This window comes from Amblyomma mixtum, chromosome 9 (assembly GCF_055824585.1).
Source record: "Amblyomma mixtum isolate Tamu chromosome 9, ASM5582458v1, whole genome shotgun sequence".
Lineage (NCBI taxonomy): Eukaryota > Metazoa > Arthropoda > Arachnida > Ixodida > Ixodidae > Amblyomma > Amblyomma mixtum.
The window spans coordinates 59,722,818-59,742,363 of record NC_143020.1 but is presented as its reverse complement, the minus strand read 5'-3'; the positions used below and the strand labels follow the sequence as shown (position 1 = coordinate 59,742,363).

General features: G+C 47.6%; 1 protein-coding gene across 1 annotated transcript; it reads left to right on the top strand.

Annotated features, from left to right (window-relative positions):
• Positions 1-2,400: 2,400 nt before the first annotated feature.
• Positions 2,401-3,424, top strand: LOC149329216 (uncharacterized). The gene is made up of 2 exons (XM_089560147.1): positions 2,401-3,234; positions 3,329-3,424. The coding sequence occupies exons 1-2, from the start codon at positions 2,686-2,688 to the stop codon at positions 3,401-3,403; spliced, it is 624 nt and encodes a 207-aa protein (XP_089416273.1). The 5' UTR covers positions 2,401-2,685; the 3' UTR covers positions 3,404-3,424.
• Positions 3,425-19,546: the final 16,122 nt, after the last annotated feature.

Sequence of the window (19,546 nt, the reverse complement as noted above, 5' to 3'; positions counted from 1 at the left end):
GAATGCATAAGCTATTGTGGTGTATTGGTTATTTATTTTTCCTCAACTAGTTACGCTTGATGTACGCCCCAGGTTATGCTCGAACATTCAAGGTTAGCTCGCATAAATAAGTGTAAATGAGTTTAGTTCATTGAATAATTACCCAGTTAGCCTAATTAACCTTTCTAGTCAGGCCAGATAAATAAATAAAACTGAGTAGGAAATTCGTGGAGTTCTGGAATTGAACCCCGGTCTCCGGAGTGCGAGCCGAGCATGCTAACTACTACGCCATGCCAGCTCTTTTTTTCTTTATTGCATGGAAGAACTTCCGTAGAAAGGAGGAAAACTTCAATCAGACTCGTTCGCGTCTCAAGTTACCGGGCTGCTTAACAGGAGCCCGCCATAGCCCTAACTCAACACTGCATTCCCACCCATCAAAACATCAAAATTCAGGGAGGCACACACATGCATCTAGGCACGGCAGCCAGCTTGGTGGTTCTTCGCGTGCAGCATACGTATATACTCCTCACCAAAGCACACTGTTCACGAAACACAGATTTGGACGATCTTGGTGGCTCGGCATTTCTGTCCATCATACGGCTTTTCCAAAGACTGAATAGTCCCATCAACATAAACAGATCATAAGGCACAACAGAGTTTTTATCAACAGGCAGCAATCTAATAGTGTATGGTGTAATTTCAATGTCCTTCTTAAGAGTTCGTTGTAGTATGTCCCAAAAGAACATGGCATCACGGCACAGGATGAAGCAATGATCAATTGTCTCAGGCACGTTACACAGACGGCAATTCACATTCCAGGATACAAACATCCCCTTGTCATTAAGAAATGTCTTGACAGGCAGCGTTTGAAAAAGAACGTTTTAGCGGCTGCCTGAATGCACGTCCGCCTAACATGCTTTAGAACACTGATGTCCAAAGACCCCAGATAAGGCTGCCGATACAATGGTGTAGGGAACAAAGACTCAGTGAGAGCCTGGGTCATCTGTTTTCTCGAGAGGCTATACAGGTAATCTAAAGAGAAGCGCACAGTGAGGAAATTGAAAGTGTCAGCAACCTCCTTAAGGAATCCCCATAAAGTCCCCTCACGAGCCTGCACAGTCGGTGCGAATAAGTAAGGCAAATGAAAACTAAGCCGCCTAATGAGCACAGCTACCAGAAACGGGTGGTTTGCCGATTTGAAAAAGAAAAAAACGGGAAACAAGTTGATGCACTAACAGGTGAACAAGGCCCACTCCACCACCCTCTAAGGGAAGGAACAAGTTGTCATGCCTCATGGGCTCCCATTGAGAGCGCCAAACGAATGTTGCAAATATTCTGTGTATTGCTTGCACCTTCCTCCTCGCACAATGCAGGCCTTGAAGGACATACGCGAGCTTTGCAAACAAAAATATGTTACAGACCTTTGCCCTCGCAAACACTGAGAGTTCCCTACCCATCCAAGCCTGTGTTTGCCGCCGTAGAGTTACAATTTGTGAATCGCAGTAGGCTGTACTGTTGCGAACTTGGTGCAACGGAACGCCTAGGTACTCAAGAGGGCTACAGTCCCAGCATATGCCACCGAACTGGCTTGGCCTAGTTCCCCAATAACCCAACCAAAAGCCTGTAGATTTCTCTAAATTGAGAGCCGCGCCTGATACATCGCAGAACTGTTTAGTCAAGTTTAGAGCCTCAAGTACACTCTTTTTGTCAGAACAAAAGAGGGCGACATCATCAGCGTAGGCTAAAACTTTAACTTCATATTGAGCCAGAGAGAAACCGCGGATAGCTGCGCTGTTAATTATACTGAGACAGGGGGGTTACAGATATAGGGCTAGGGGGCCGTGTAGTACAGACGCACCCCACATCGGCTCCGCACAAAGACAGCGGAATTCGCCAATCGCCAGCATCATCAGCCAAAATTTCACCACCCACGGATCTGCGAATGTGAGCGCTGCACGCCATCACTTTTTCGACCGCCTACGCCATTTTTCGGGCACCCACGGCCCTTTCTTCTCTGTGACCTCTCCGCCTGAGCGAGGCCTCGCTCCGCTGGGAGCTAGGCCTACTCCGACGGACGCTTCCGCCACCAACGCCATCATGGAGGTGCAGGTGCAGGGAGAGGTTCTTAACCCCAACGACTACGACCCAAGGGACTGGACGCACATTCTTAGTGTGCCTGCCCGCTCCAAGGACGTCCTTTCAACAACCCGACGCGAGGAGGGCGCAGCCTCTGCTACCGGTACCCCCAAGTCTCCATGCCTTGAAAAGTCACTGCACCTGCAAGCAACTCGCACAGCTGCGCAGCGTTCGCGGCAGCAGCCACCGCTTCCTGCTGCAGATTACAAGATCGTTTTTAGATCACGAGGCGGGCTGCAGCTGGACCTGCTTCCACCCCAAGAACTACGAGAGGCCATCCTCCAAGCGGCGTCCCAGCTTAAGGAGCCAGCGCGCACCCAAATCAGGGTACACCCGGTCAACAACACCTGCACCGTAAGCACGCCCCTAAAGGATGACGCGCTCGCTCTGGTTCGGGTGAGCACCATCACACACCAAGGCAAGGAATTCGCCGTAGCACCTTACATAGCCCCGCCGGACGGAGCAGTACGCGGAGTCATCTCCAATGCCTATTGGAATGAGACCCCGTCAGAGCTCCTGCAAGACCTGCTCACCGGCAACCCAGACGCCCTCATCGTGGACGCCCGCCGAATGGGCTCCACGCGTTCCATCTTAACTTTTCGGGCTGGACCTGTCCCACGCGCAGTTCTTTATGGAGGAGCCCTCCACAGATGCACACCGTACCGGGGGCATATAGACGCCTGCACGAACTGCCGCGTCCCAGGTCACCGGGCGGATGTGTGCGTCCATCCAAGGTCTCATAAGTGCCCCCGCTGCGGGCAGTCCCACCCAAAGGAAGATGTGCCCTCATGCACCCCTTGCTGCATTCTCTGCGGCGGCCCTCATATGACCGGCACCGGGAACTGCAAGGGACGGGGCCGCAAACTAGCGTCCCCGAAGAACGCTCTCTCTCCTCCGGATACATCGCGGCTTTCCCGCTGCGATCAACCAGGCACAGCCAGCAGACGCAGCTCGACGCCTTCCCGGTCGCCTTCTACAAGCTGGCAGAATGGCAGCAAGAACGCCACGCGTCTCACCTGGGCAGACCGCGTTTCTGGCAAGGCTACCCGTCATCCCCCACCACCCCAGTCCTCCCAGGCAGATCCGAGAGACCAGGAGCTCAAGGCCTTGCGTGAAGAGGTAAGCCGCCTTTCCTCCCTCCTAAGCACCCCGTCCCCCTCCATTCCCCCTAAACCCGCACCCGCTGTCATTAACTCGACCCCATCATCCACAGACACATCGAGCACCCCTCCCGCAAAGAAACAACGCACCACAGACGCCACACCCCCTCCCGTACCCTCAGAAATAGACGCTAAATTAGCAGCACTCGAAGCCAAATTTGACCACAAACTAAAGGAGCTAGACGCACGCCTCGAGGCCAGATTCAATCACCTTGCCGCCACCCTCACCGAAAAACTTGAGCAGCGCATGGACGCTATGCTTACCAAGATGATGGAGCTCTTGGAACATAATCTTAACCATCGCTTCACCCAACTTCAAACCCCCTCCACTCCCCCCATCCTTCCTCCGCAAGCACAAACCACCTATCCTGAGCCACACATACCAATTGACACCCGTCTTACTTCCATCCTCAATCCCCCTACCATCCAATATGGCGGGGGGGAACACTAATTATCTACACATTTTAACTTGGAACTGCCGCGGCTTCCGGGCAAAGCGCGCGCCTCTGCAACTTCTCCTTCCCACCATCACACCCACGCCCCACATACTACTTCTACAGGAGACTGCACACCGGGCAACCCTCCCCTCCTACACATCTACACACTCGGATACCACTAACACACCCAGGGCCTCCACACTCATCCACCGCAGCCTCACCTACAAAACTCATCACATCACGTCTGAGACGCCCTGCGTGATCACAGAACTTATACATCACACACATTCACTTCCTTCTATATTTATAGCAAACACATACCACCCACCGTCCCTGCCGATGGCCCCGCTAGAATCACTTCTGCGAAAGCTACACCATCTAGCAGGGAAACATCCCCTACTCATCGGTGGGGACTTCAACAGTCAGCATACTGACTGGGGATACACAACCACGACACATCGAGGTCGCAGGCTCTGGCTGCTCTTGCAGAACCTCCAACTCACTGTGCACAACACGTTTCAGACGCCTACGAGGATCGGCAACAGTGTCAGCATGGACACCAGTCCGGACCTTACGCTGAGCCGCTGTATCCGCGGCGTTACCTGGAACAGAACACAACATACACTGGGCAGTGATCATTACATTATACAAATCACTGTCCCGTACAAAGCATCCCGTCACGCAAATACAACACACAAACTCATTAACTGGGATGCCTTTCGCGCTGTACGCACCGCCCTCCCAGACACTCCCGTCGCAGACATCGACGAATGGGTGCAGTCACTCAAGCATGACGTTCACCACAACACGCGAGACATTGAAACTACAACCGAAACACCTACCCTTGACACACGCCTAGCCCACCTCTGGGAGGCTTATCACAGCATCCTAGAACGATGGAAAGGCAACAAACACAACAGAACGCTTAAGAAGCGGCTGGCCGCGCTGCAGACACAAATCCAACAGCACTCTGAGGAGCTCTGCCGATCCAACTGGGGACAGATATGTGACGGCATCGCCGGAAACCTGTCCAGCAAACGCGCATGGCAACTCCTCCGACACCTCATTGACCCCACGCGCACGAAATCAGCAACACAGCACCACGTGACACGCCTCACACATGAACACATTGACGATCCCGACACCCTTCTAGACACACTTCAAACCATGTACACATCTCCAGGCGGCCCCATACCTCTACCGCACTACACAGGACAAGCCAATCCAACACTCGACACCGACATCACGGAGACGGAAGTCAGAGCGGCCCTCCTGACTCTCCGCGCCAACTCCGCACCTGGTGCAGACCAAATCACAAACTCCATGCTCCGTAATCTGGATGACCAATCGATCACCCATATTACGAAATACTTCAACCAGTGCTGGAGGGAGGGTAACCTCCGGCAGTCCTGGCGCCACGCGAAGGTAATATTCATACCTAAACCCAACAAACCACTTACACTTCAAAACCTTCGCCCTATTTCGCTAACCTCATGCCTTGGGAAGCTCCTAGAGCATGTTGTGCTAGCGAGACTCACAAGTCACATGGCGGACAACAATCTTTACCCGCATAGCATGGTAGGATTTCGCCCCCATCTATCCGCACAGGACGCTATGCTGCAACTCTCACACGACATTTTCGACCCGCTTCTTCCGGGTCACACCAAGGCAGTCTTAGCTTTGGATCTCTCCAAAGCTTTTGATCGCATTGAACATCAGGCGATCATGACTGCTCTATCCCCATTGAATGTGGGTGTGCGCACGTATGCCTACATTCAAGCATTCCTGACTGACCGCACGGCTGGGATACACTTCGGCCCTCTGTCTTCCCCCTCCTACACTCTTCAGAGTATCGGCACCCCTCAAGGGTCCGTCCTTTCCACCTTTCTCTTTAACATTACCCTCATCCCCCTCGCCCGAAAATTGGCCACTATTCCCCACCTGAAGCACACTCTTTATGCCGACGATATCACCCTGTGGACCACTCACGGCAGTGACGGAGACATAGAGAACACCTTACAGGAAGCAGCCACCCTCACCCAAAATTACGCACGGACCATCGGACTGTCTTGCTCCCCAGAGAAGTCCGAACTCTTCCTCAACCGGCCTAAGAACCACCGCTGCCCCCGCTCCCCCATTGCCATTGAACTGAATGGTGACCCGGTACCTGAGGTTGGAACCCTTCGTGTATTGGGCCTGCACATCCAGAACGATGGCAAAAACACCACCACTCTCAGGAAACTCAAGCAGGTTGTAGGCGCGATATCGCACCTCATCCGCAGGGTTTCTGGACGTCATAGAGGCATGAAGGAGCGCGACCTATGTCGCCTCATTCATGCCTTTGTCCTCAGCCGTGTGCTGTACACTACCACATACTTACACCTATCCAAACATGACATAAACGCTTTGGATGCTTTGATTCGCAAGGCATTCAAGGTAGCACTTCACCTTCCCCTCAACACACCCACAGACAGATTACTAGGCCTGGGCCTCCACAATACGATCGGGGAACTGGTGGAGGCCCACCGACAGGCCCAATACATCAGGCTCACACAAACCTCCACAGGTCGGTATACCCTGGACACCCTAGGAATCAAAATACCGGCCAACGACCCAACCCTCCTCGCCATCCCACGATCCCTTCACCGAGAGCTCCTGATCAGGCCGCTCCCGAGGAATATGCACCCGTCCCACAATGAGCAGCGCCGCAGAGCCCGTGCGAAGGCACTCCATCGAGCGTACGGCCCCCAGCCGGACGCCGTGTGGGTGGACGCTGCCTGCACGGGTGATGAAGCAACAGCAGCTGTGGTGGACTCCTCTTTATCCGCCCTCCTCACACTACCTCTCCCTCCAGACACGTCCCCAGAGGCTGCAGAGGAAGCCGCCATTGCCCTTGCTATAACCCGCACGGAAGCCCGGTACATTTTATCCGATTCTAAAACTGCGATTCTAAATTTTGCTCGAGGCCGAGTCCATGTCCCTGCTTTTCGCATACTGGACTCGCCCGATGCCCCCCCGCCCCGCCAAATGGAGCTGATATGGTGCCCGCGCACTCCGGGAATCCCGGAAACGAGGCCGCCAACCTTTTAGCCCGAGGTTCTTTAAACCGGGCTCAGGTGGCCTCGGATCGGGGATTCACGAAGGATCGCATGCACTCATTCAGTGAGCTGACCCAGGCATACAGAGCCTCTCGCCAGCTCTACCCCCCGCCCCACCCCTCCCTAGATAACAGACACGCAACACTCTGGCGCAGATTACAAACACATACTCTCCCCTCGCCCCTTACCCTAACCCACTATCATCCCTCCTTCCCCACTCCTGCTTGCGCCCTATGCCCAGAACCCTTCGCTTCTTCCCTCCACATCCTTTCCCTCTGCCCGGCGGACCCTCCCCCGCGGGACCTAGAGAACCTCAAGACCTGGGAGAACTGGGAGACCCTGCTGCGCTCGGAGGACCCGGCCGTGCAGACCATCGCCACCGGCCGTGCTGCCGGTGTTATGGACCTTCGGAACATAAACACTTGAGTGCAGTGGGGTCGTGCGGGGACCCTGGGGCGTGCCCCGAATTCCTCTGTAAATAAAGTTTTCTCTCTCTCTCTCAGATATAGGGCAAACAACAATGGAGACAGTGCACATCCTTGACGAACAGATGCTTCTAGTGGTATTGGTTTCGTTAGCTCCTGATTAACAATAACCCTTGTATAGGAGTTCTTATAGCACAGCCTTATGCCTTTGAGCAAGATGTCACCAATATTTGCATACTCCAAGACCGCGAACAAGAAATCGTGCCGAACTTTATCAAACGCCTTCGCCAAGTCAATTTGAATCAGAGCTACTTGGCCTGTCTCATCTGATACTGTCTCTAATACTGAACGTGCAATATGGATATGTGTTTGAATACTGCGGCCTCTAATACCACAGACCTGATGCGAACCTATCAAGTCCATAATGACGAGCTGCAGACGACTGCTAAGAACCTTGGCAAAAATTTTGTAATCAACATTGCAGAGGGAAATTGGACGATATCCCTCAACAGTTTTCAACCGATTAGTATCTTTGCTTTTGGGAATTAATATTGTGTGCCCAGAATAGAAAGTGGGAGGCAGGACACCGACATCATCAGATGCTTGGAAAACTTCCATCAAAACAGGCACTAGGCAAGGCAGAAATGTTTTATAGAATTCGCTAGTAATACCATCTGGCCCAGGAGATTTCTGGCTCTGCAAGGCAGAAATGGCTGATTGAATTTCATACAAAGTGATAGGTCCCTTCACTATAGCACACTTCTCATCGTCAAGTCGAGGGAAGTTTCTGAGTAAGGAACTGTAATCGAAACCCTGATTTGGATCTTCGGAACTGCCGAACAGCTTCCGATAATAGTCGAAGAAAGCAGCAAGAATACCAGGCGCATCGCTGTATGTGCAATCACCATACTGAATTTCCAATATTTCCTTCGCAAGAGCATTCTCTCTTTCATCACTCAGGGCCCGACGAGAAGGTTGCTCATCAAGAAACCTTCGGGACCTAGATCGTATCAAGGCCCCCTTATATCTTTCTGTCGCAAATTGTTGAAGCTCTGCTTTTACGTTATTAATCTCTTCGAGATAGGCACCCGGGCTTACCCTCTCTAGCTCATGTAGCTCCAGCTCGATGGTTTGGAATGAACAAAAGCGCGTCTAGTGAATACGATGTCTTCGTTCACTCCCATCTTCTTCCCTTCCCGTTACGGCGAGGTTCAGGTGTCCACCGAGATATGCGAGACAGATACATTTCCTTTCCTCAAGAACAAATTTATCGACGAGCAAGGCGTAGAACCGAACGGGCGATGGCGTTCTATGGACTCCCTGGCAGCGTTGCAAAACGCTGTCGCGTTTCACTATTAGAGGCGAAGCTGAACATCTTAACAACACATAAATGACACAAGCAGCAACACCGCGCTTAAGGCTTTCGCCTCACCGCACTTTAGGCCAACAAAGTGACCCCTGCATTTTTTGAAATCATTATGATGCTTAATGTATGAGAAGCGCTTATGAGCATTGAAGATTAATTAATTTAGACAACCCGGCGTTCTCGAATGTGCACCGACATTGCATAGCGCAGGGTATGTCACGAATTTGACAGCGACTTTTGTGCCATTCCTTATCCCCAGCCTTTCGTCCATCCGAAGCTGTGCTTTTAGGACCTGCATAAGTGTACAAATAGCTGTTCTAATGAGATTCAAAAATTTGCGTTTTCTGTTTCTTGTATGGGTTAGTTCGGGATATCGTAGATTTGAGCTGGTCCATCAGCGTAGTTCTCTAAATTATCACCTACGATAACGACGTTGCGGAGGAATACACTTCCCACATCCCAAAGAAAATTGTTTCAACACCAAACAGGGGGAGTTCATAAGAACGTCCAGCGCATGCGTACAGGCGGTGCGCAGTACTCGGCCCCCTCAGAATCACCATGTGACTATATAGGCCTTGCTAGGCCCTCTTCAGAAGAAGCGCCGAAAGGGCTGCAGATGGCGCCACGTGTCGGTGAGGCGGGCCGACGCCTGCTGCGTCAGAGCCAATCAGCGGGTGCGCACTGGCGACGCGAAAATCTCTATAACCCAGCGTTCGAGACGAACAGATCATTTTCACTCACCTCCGAAAATTTCGTGCTCTAGGTGCCTTCCTATGACCTAGCACAATGGCGTCGACATCTGCGGAACTTTCCGCAAGTACCGTTACTCTTCACTGTGGACGTGATTACTTGTGGAAGCGGAAGGCGAGACCTTTACGAAGACAAACGACAGCACGATCGCGACAAGCAGCGTCAGGCGAGTTCTTTGACCATAGAAGCGAGAGCAAGAACGCCTTCAGAATCGCAACGTGGTTCAGCACGCATGTATTTCTGCACGAATTACACCACTATTTTTTACAATTCATCTCCATCTGAATTCGGCTACCGTTTCTAAGTTCGATCGGGCGGCCTGGGAATAAGCAGTAGAACGCCGAAGAAACTAAGGCACCACGGTGGGCGGGAAATCACATGGGCGCGAGATCTCAGGGAGAAGTCTCCGATTACATGAGGTCTTTTTCGAGCAGTCAGTTTCATTTCCTGGTACACTTACGTCGCTCCTAATGCTCAGTATATACGCAAACACTGACGCACATTAGAATAATTAAACAATGTGTTCAATGCCATGAGAACTGAACAAGATGATTTTAAAGCACGAAACTAACTCTTTAACTGTACTTCTGAGCAAAGACTTCAGCACGTTAGAGGACGTCGAATTGTTTTTATTTCTATTCTTTCATCTGTCAAGTACGGTGAATTTGGCTAAATAAAGAGTAGTTACTTTACTCTTCGACTGAAAAACGTCATGTACAGTACCCTGAAGTTGAAGTGCAATCTAATGCATCATATTAAGTTTTCTCAGCCTGGTGGCCATTTTTTTTTCAGAGCTGTGCACTGTTTCCTTCTTGTTCTTTCCTTCTTCTCGCTGTGGAGGCACCAACATCAATTTATGCTTTTCGTAGAGACTGCCCAAATCACGCAATCTTAATCCCTGTACTAATAATGTAGCGCAGGCAAACGAGTTTTAATAGGTGCATCCTGGCATTGGAAACAGCGGCATTGGTAACGGAATACTGGTAATCCTAGATGCAAGGTCCGATAGCCGAGAACCATGCACAAAAACTCAATCACCTTCACGGCAGGTTCAAGTGACGGAGCAGTCAGCAAGTTCGAGCGCAGCACTGAAGCCATATAGAACTTGCGCTCGAAATGGGAGTGCAACATAATGCGCCTTTCGAATATCGTACTCCAGATGAACCTAACTTGCAAATATCAAACTTCTTCGCCAAATTATTCGGGGCCCCAGGCAGACTCATATGCAAGGAGCCTGTATAAATATATTTTGATTTAAATAGTCTTGGTTGCAACGAAACACGAACATTTTCCTGTGCGCAGGAAGTAGTCTGTTACATGCGACGACGAAGAAGGCAGACTCCGTTTCAATGCAGTCAAATACGGCGAAACATAAGCGGGCTGTTCTGTGCCAAAATGACGACCTTGCCAATCAAGTGGCTTCATCGTGTTAAAACAAATTTTATCGAAATAAAAGTATATGAAGAGAGAAAACTGCAATACATGCAGTGGCGGATTGGAGCGCTACCAAATCGCTATTTAGGAAAGGTGAGAAGCGCTTGAATTCTGTAACAGAGCAGCAGATTAACATTGTAACAGCAGCTTGTCAACACTTCCATTACATGTTATCTGCAAAGTTTGTTGGATGTTTATACATTTAGACTCTACACAGTATGTGCCCTTACCTGTAGTGTGCTTCAAGCGACTCGCCCAACTACACACCAGCGCGCCTAAACAGCGGGATGGCGATGCACAAATGACAGTTGCTACATTTCAAAAGATCACAAATAAAGGCTTACAGTTTTGACGAAAAGTGTTCCCCAAAAGACGGAGTCGAAAAAAAAAGTCATTTAAAATAAGGCATGCTCAAATGAAACACCAGCACATGCAATGAAGAACTCTCTTCCTCACTACGGCAAAACTGGCCACTACGCCCTCTTATAGCTCCAAGCCTCTTAAATAAGTGATCCGCGATCCAGCAACGCTTCCAGTGCTTAAGTAGGCAACGACCTATTGTTCTGGATGCTACCAACAAACTGTGCGAACCCGGCAAGAACAGCAACACTCACGCTTTATCGCAACTCTTGGACACTAAACAAACTCTTTTTATTTTTAGTCAAACATTACTCTGCTGGCTTTTCCGCGCTTCATTAGCTCTCCACGAACGCAGTGACTTTAACGCTTGAGGCGCTTAGCTCGGCAGTCAGTTCTGCCCCAGCTAGAACATGAGCCCGGCAGCAGGTTCAAGTAGCCGCAGCTCCCATTAGAAGAGCACATGAGGGCAAAAAAAAAAAATACAGCTCGCTAAGCTCTCGTTTCTGCTCTGCTTGGTTGACCGCGCTTCAAACGCTGACGCTTGGCGAAGCGCTAATCCTTAAGTCATGTTCGTGCCCACGTAGACCGTTACGTCCGCTAGCTGCCATGCGAGTTTCCCAACCACTGCAATCGCTGGAGCTTACATCCGCGACCACCTCAGAGTTAAGCTTCCTGACGATTTATTCATGCCTAGGCCTGACTCTAACTCGGATTACATTTTTGTGTTAGTGAAAACCCGTTCCTTTCGTTTTCGAGTTAGACCTATGCCATCCTGCCCTACCACGAGCGTTAAACAGATTTAGACATAAAAATAGCTGGTGTCAAGACGCGCCTAAATCCGGGCTGTTGGCATGGTTATTTCCGTCTACCTGCGTAATTATACGTGTCCAGGGAATTAACAGGATTCTCGGATCTGCACTACGGCTCAAACGCTTTTTGTTTCGCGTAACTTTCAAGAAGTGTTTTGACAATTCATTCATGAGTAGCATTAACCTTAATCAGGCCTACGTTTTCCTTTTGTTGCAAACTTTCTCCCTTTGCTTTGATGAGGTCGTTGTAAGCCAGCTTAGAGTTCCATTAGCACGGAAAGGATTTACGGATCACAAGGTCTGTAATCCAGACGCAGCAAAATCCGTGCTGGCCCAAGTCATTCACATTCTAACTCTTTAAACAATAATGTCCAGGAACTCTGCAGGATTGTCAGCTGGATTCTAGCGTGTAAAAGAGAGTTTTTTTTTTACTTCCGCAGCTTTCTGGAGGCTTTTTTGAAGGAAAAACAGGAGTTTTTTTATTCGTTCCATAAAAAGCGACAGTATAACTCCTTTTGTGCATGAGCTAACTGCGTCAGAGGTTATAGACTAAGAGCAGTTGCGTGTAGTGTCATATTCTGCGACAAATTTACTCGTGGAGGTTTACTTTAGTTTTGGCACAAAAAGGGCGAACCATCATATTGTATTTTCTTCGCACTTACTTATAAAACAGCGCGCTTAATCCCCGAGACGGGCGGAAGAACTCTAAAGTCCACCCCGAGGCTCTCCCTAAGTAAGAAGTTACGCGAAGGCTTGACACAAAACCTTTGAGAAGTGAGATTCGACTCAAAATGTCTAACTGTTTCTTTCTCTTTTCCTTCCGTTTAAAAATCACGCATTTGACAGAGGGGTTGCGTAACTCTTTGGCGCTAACGAATAGAAGGATTTTTATTTTCAGAAGTGTTATGAACATTTTTAGTTTTCAAAGGGCTATGAAATCCTGCTGGCAGATAAAAAAGAAAATCGAGGTTACGTAAATCAAACATTTATTCACTCCAACTTTAATGAAAATCCGTGGACGGAGAACCTCCATGCAGCTTGACAAAGCTTCGACCCCTCAAATATACATATCGGCAAATAAGTTCTTTTCGCAGATACGGAAGCGCAGTTGAACGCTTCGCATTTCAGTATGAAGTATTCGAGTACATTTTATGTAAACCTTTTCATTACTTTATGCGCATAGGCGCGGCACGTAAGTGGTGAAGATCAACAAAAGGAAATTTATACAAAAGCAATATGGCAATGGTTTCACTGGCCCAATATTTTCAGAACTTCGCCGCAATGTACAAAAAATAACGACAACACTTTTTAAAATTCGATGACCGGATGTCCGATTTTGTGCAAAAATCTGATGGGTTATCTAGGTATCCTTCTGAAATGTTGTTGTAAGTATGTTAAGGAGCTTTAGAACCTCACAGGAGATCACTTAGTGCGCGCTGAAATAACGAGTGTGCCTGAGCACACAAATGTGTACTCCTCCTCATTTTTTTTTTACAGTCGCTGTGGATTTCAACGAGCTCCTGCTATTATGTACGGCCTCCGTTTTCCCTCTCTTTGTGCTTATTTGAGGCCCAAAAGAAATGGTACCAGATTCATCAAACACACTGCGCTCAAATACGATACTAAATGCGCTTTTGCCAGTGTGTTCTCGCAGTGCCTGCCATAGCGGTGTCGAATTATAGAGGCCGAGCTAGTGGTGGTGTTGGTATAAAAAATTAGGATGAAATTCGTGAAAGGACAAGAAAAAAATTGGCGGGGGCTTAGCTTCGGTTATGCCTGGTAGGTTGCGAGAGCAAAAGGAGAGTATCTGTTCTCGCTTCGGCGAGCGCGGCTTCGGCCGCTTATCTGTTTTTTGAGCAGCGTCCGCTCCGGCGGACGCAGTTGTTGCTGCGACGCGCGTCTTCTTTCCTTTCCTTTTTCTCTTTCCTCTGATCTTTAACTCTCCTCTGTCTGCACGATGGCAGCGGTGGTGGCTTGGCTCGAGCCAGTAGCAGGCCCGTGCAATTTCCTTTTCATCCTTCTCTCAGTCACAACAACAACAGCAAAAGCGCAGCGCCTCCAACAGAAGGAACGCAGTGCGCCGCGTCTACAGGTCACGCGTGGCTACTGGCCGCCGCTGTGCGACGACTCAAAGCGTCTTCGGTAATTTTTTTATATTTTGTTTTTGATGTTGTTGCGACTGAGAGAAAAAAAAACATAATGTACAGCTGGTATGACGTCAAAGCGGCAGTAGCGCCACAGGTGCGCGGCGCGGCGTAACTGCAGCCGGGCTATTTGAAGGAGCGAGTTGGTCGCCCATATTCACTCCGCTAAAGGTCAAACGTAACTGCGGCCGGGTCACGCGAAGGCTTGAAAGTGCGAGTAGTATTGCTTTCGCAATAAAAAATAAAGCACCGAAAGCAATTACTGTTATACCTAATAAGAAAAACTGAACAATGACCCGCCGAAAGACCGACCATGTTTGTTGTCTTGAAAACAGTCGTCTAATTGCGTTCCTTCAGCAGCCAAGAGACAGCGACGAGATAAGAACGGAGAGTTACCGGAGCAAACAAACAAGAAATCTTAGCCGATTTTGTCTTGGGCACATTTAGCAGGGATTTGTGAGCAAAGTACAATGCGTTCTAGCCCTAATCCGACTAGCTCTGTTGTCCTATAAAGCTGAGCCGAAGGCGCAGCTTTAGAAGTTTCAGCATCTAGCAAAGCCGTACCGCTAAATGCCGAATGGCAAGCTGGAAAAGCACTCGCCTTCGTTGGACATACGCCTTAATATTATAATTAGCCGATTTGGTCTTAGGCCTGCAGTCGCAAATGCAATAAGAAAAACCATTGGAGGATCTTGGCAGTAGTATAAACGTGGAGACTATGTCCATTAATTCACTAGTTTCTAGAGTAAGTCCTAAATGTTGGGTTGAAAATAAATAGTTGGTTACTGTCAGTATTTCTCTTTTCTTTTGCTGAAATGTAGTTCAAACCTTCTTAGAATAGCACTAAATGTCAAAATTTCTAAAACGAAGCTCATTAGTGGTGCCTTCCAAAACAGGCGTAGAAAAAGGAATATTGCGGTTTGCCGAAAACAGCATTGCACTAAGCTGAATATTACACAGAAAATGACGCGTTTATCATCCGTAATTATAGCCTGCTTTCTAAGCAAGTGAGCGTTTTTCTAGCTTTCTCAGCTACTCGCTGCCTTGGGTACTATTTCCTGTCGTGTATTCTGTAGGCTCCTGCCAGCGATCCCTTGCTTTGTAATGCTCTCGGCAAACAACAAAAACAACAAAAAGGTACACTTGTTGTCCGGTAGCTGAAACATTGTAGCTGAGACATCGACACACACATTAACTGAACCCGCCACAATTATAAATCAGAAACGCATATTATGCGCAGCAAATTAGCGCAAAGGAAGAGGCTTCCGACAGGATTGAAAGATGAAATAATTAGAACCGGAGAAAAATTGCTGGAAAATCATCAAATGAAAACAGGCTCGTGCAGCTGAATGAATAATATTTTCAATAAAGTTATTTCAGGAATGTCCTTCCACGTACGCGTTTCAATATCTCGTCTTTTTCATCCATCTTTTGTACGCTTACTTTTTCGCGTTCGTTCGATATTTGGCCCTCTTCCTTGTTTCTCAATCTGCAGCGCACAGGTGCGCTTCCTATATATAAGCCGCAACGGGTTTCGTACGTACATGAGTCAGCTGCTACTCACACACTGTTGTCCCTATCTGTCCTGTGCTGTGTCGTTCCATTTCGTCGCTTTTAATTAAGCCATCAATTTCAGACCATTCTATACCCCTTCTTTAGAAATCTTATTTTGCTTCTTTCGTACTAGAAATGTTACGCATTTGATTTCTCAAAACTGTATCGCCTCGTATCAAAAACTTAATTAAGACGAGGTGATTTCTAAGGAAGGAGTAACCATGCAAGAGCTACAAGGCTCAGCTCCTCGCGAAACCTTTGAGCACACCAGAAAATTCTGGGGCGCACCATTCAAACTAGGGCTGGATGTTGGAGAGCATAAGTTATGTTGCAGTGACGCCATCTTTAGCGGAATCAATTAGCGCTAGCGCGGCAGCCTCACTAGACAACCAGCTTCTGCTGGGTGTTGTGAGGTCGTTATGCGCTTTCTTCAGTTCTTAACACACTGCTTCCCTACAAACCGCCTATCAGAACGCCAACCAAACATGGTAACTATACGTTTCCAAAGCATACTAGAATAAATATTAACGCAGTACGCCGTAGCACTTGAGTTTCAGATATACTACTTGTGTATGGCGCATATTTGAAACCACAATATACCTTATCACTCCGCCACTGCAATCCACTAAATTACACAAAACAAGGAACTCTGCATTTGCGCATATTCTTTCGACATTAATCGCCATAAACTGCACGGAAAGCGGAATGACAGTCCCGGTTAACAAAACCTCTGAGGAAACGATATATGATCTCATCATACAGTCCTGAAAGTATTCAACTTTGATTGCTCGCAAAGTGGTCTAGCAACGGGGTCTTTCAGAAATGCAGCAATTGTTCAGCTCATACACAACTTAGCCAGCACTGAAGCCTCGGTCTCCGGGGCATTATATTCTGATTCAGTGTATTTTTGACTGGGAAATAGATAGCCGCTTCAGACCCCCAGCTACATTCAGTTTGTCAAACTCATTTCGAATAATACGTTTCGCATGTCTTGGTGTTTCCATGAATGTACATAAAACATTTTGTACCCGTGAGTTCAACCGCTTTTCCTCTGTCAGTTTTCTAAATGGTCTCTGCTACACATCTCTTTGGCTTAGGTAACATGCAATTACTTCCTTCAGCGCACAATTAGTAAAAAAACGCGCGATACAGAAAGGTCCTTTTATTAAAGAAAAAATAAACTACCCCCGGTAACGGACGAGAATATCAGCAGCTTTTTTTGCGGGTTTTGAGAAGATTGACTTAGATGAAGCAAGAAATTTTGGAGCCTGCTGAGACCACCACTATTACAGCGCAGTTATCGAAAAGCTGACTACGTGGGTTCAAACTGAGTTGTCTCAAACATCCAGTAGCATAAAGGGCTAATGTGCATTATTTAGTCCGGGGGTCTCACGGGCTTCGAAACAGTTTAGCTAAGGATTTGCATCGACAAATCCTATAATCTACAAAGGAGCTACCTAGTTAATCCCGGATTCAGTGCGCACCTCATGCCGCCCTTTCCCCAAGCCTGCACAAAGGCGTATTATACCGCGCTAAGTGAGCGAACACAGCCGCGTCAGTAGGCAGGCTTAGTTGAGTGCATAATTGGGCTACTAGGCAATATTTCGGCTCATGATTTGTTAATGTATTCAGATAATTCAGGCCGTTTTCCACAAACGCAACATGACCTCTTCGATGATTCTCGTGACAAGCGTATGCTTTTTATTCTTACTCCTGAAAGAACGCATATACGATCGCTTTTATGTGGATCAGCCACTGCTACAGCACTTAGATATAAAAGATTCACAACCCTCGTTATAGTATGTTTATTTGTGAAAATATATTCTTTCTCTCGTGGTGTTCAAACCGCGTACTGTGCTGAATCTATTGTATCTGTGATGCAACTGAGACTTATTTTTGAAACTGAATTTAGTCACGAATCTTTTTTGGTCCATTATAAATGGCATTAAACTTTTGAACAGAAAAGTTAAATCTCTGTACAGTTCCTGACTATGCAACAACATCAAGGGCTATATAAATTATAATTGAGATGAAACATGTAGGAGGTTCTTTCATGAGTCAGACTGCAACTTTAGGAAAAAACTAATTACAGGGAGGACCTTTATCTTCATGGAAAGAAAACCAGCAACAAATATAAATTCAAACGCAAGTGGCCGTCTTCTGAATCTGAACACCCCAAATCTGAGAAGTGTTTTGTTCAAGCACAGCCGGAACTTTTTAGTTAAAAAGCGGGGAATTTACGGGACAGTTTTGAGCATTACAGAAAGACGAGCGCGTACTTGCACTTATTCGCAGTCTTGTCCTTTCAAAGGAAGCTGAGGATTAATAGCTCTCCTTGTAAAGCGAAACATAGGGATGCAGGCACAGGTCGTATACGGCGAATAAGCAAGGAATTGAAAAAATAGACTCCACAGAAACACGCAGAACCAGACTGTTTAAGCCCCGAATCCTCAGGTCTATTTTGGAGCTAAACGCACACATTTACGCTTCAGCGCAACATTTTAACGAGGAAGGGGTCTCTACTTGACTGCAGCAAAAACGTTTGCCATGTTTTAGCGGCGCACTCAGATTTTGGCGACGCAAATAACAGCGTACTGAGAGGGCGGGTAGACGAGATCTAACCATTGAATTCCTGATTCTGTGGCCAGCTTCTTTACCGCTGTTGTCAGCGCAAAAAGAACAATAAAAACAACCACTCATTTGCTCTCCGGATGACTCTTCTTTTCTCATATAGAGAGTATAGCATTCTAGTTCCTACTACTAGGCTAACAGTGAATTCTTTAAAATTCCGAAGGTCACAACACCCCTAGAAGTTTCTCCTGCGCTGCGTACAATTCATGCAGAAATGCAGACTAGTCGCTAAAGAAAATGCAGTCTTCGACCACCGTGTTGCCTATGCGTGTTCATGCCCCATCAATGAAGGGGCTCAAAAGGCGATGTGGCACACCTCTTTGCGGATTTCATGGCCAGATTGGAACTTGGTGCGTTGCTGATATCTTTGTTTAAAGTGCGGAACGCAAGAATAAGATCCACTAAAGTCTTTATGTTTCTGAGATAGTCCTTAGTTTTCATCTCGTGGCACAAAGCTTCTTTGTAAAAGAAAAACAGCGGGATATTTTCGAGTGTTTTGAGTTATGCAACTCCACCTATAATTACTTGGGCCTCTCTGTCTGAGCTACGATAAATTACATTGCCGCATGGTTACATTGTACACAGTGTTCTTCTTGTTTGTTCTACCATTATGATGATAACGATATATATTTATTCAAAATATTCGCTGAAGCAAATACAAAACAGAAAAAGCCGCAAACATCGAACACGGTTTCGACCAATGCATGACGTCACGTTGGCAAAAAAAAACCGCCATAGATACCTTCACAAAACCTCACGTTGTCGATTTGAATCGCTGAACTGTGGACTCTGCCCGAAAGCTTAGATCAATTTTTGTCTCAAACGACCAGAAAAAAAGCTCGGAACTTTCTCCTGCAGCAAACGTTGATTGCAAGTCGACTGACATGAGCCTTATGGCGTCACACTCGCAAGGTTGCTCGTAGAAAACGTTAGCTTAAATTTAGTTTCTCCAAAAAAAATTATCACCATTTTGCTGCGAAAGTTGGAAGAAAGGACCGGAAATTTGAGGATAGCCCTACGTTAATGTCAGAGCACAATTCTCGCACGTCAAAAATAAAAACAAAACAGGGAAGTTCCGCTTTAAGGAGCAGCCAAGATTTATTATGCGAGTACGTCATTATTATTATCATGAGCCTGACTGCGACCGCTGTAGGACAAAGGCTGCTCCCATATCTCTTCAATAAACACGACCCTGTGAGTGCTGCGGCCACCTTATACCCGAAAACTTCGTAATTTCATCTACGCATCTAACTTTCTGCAGCC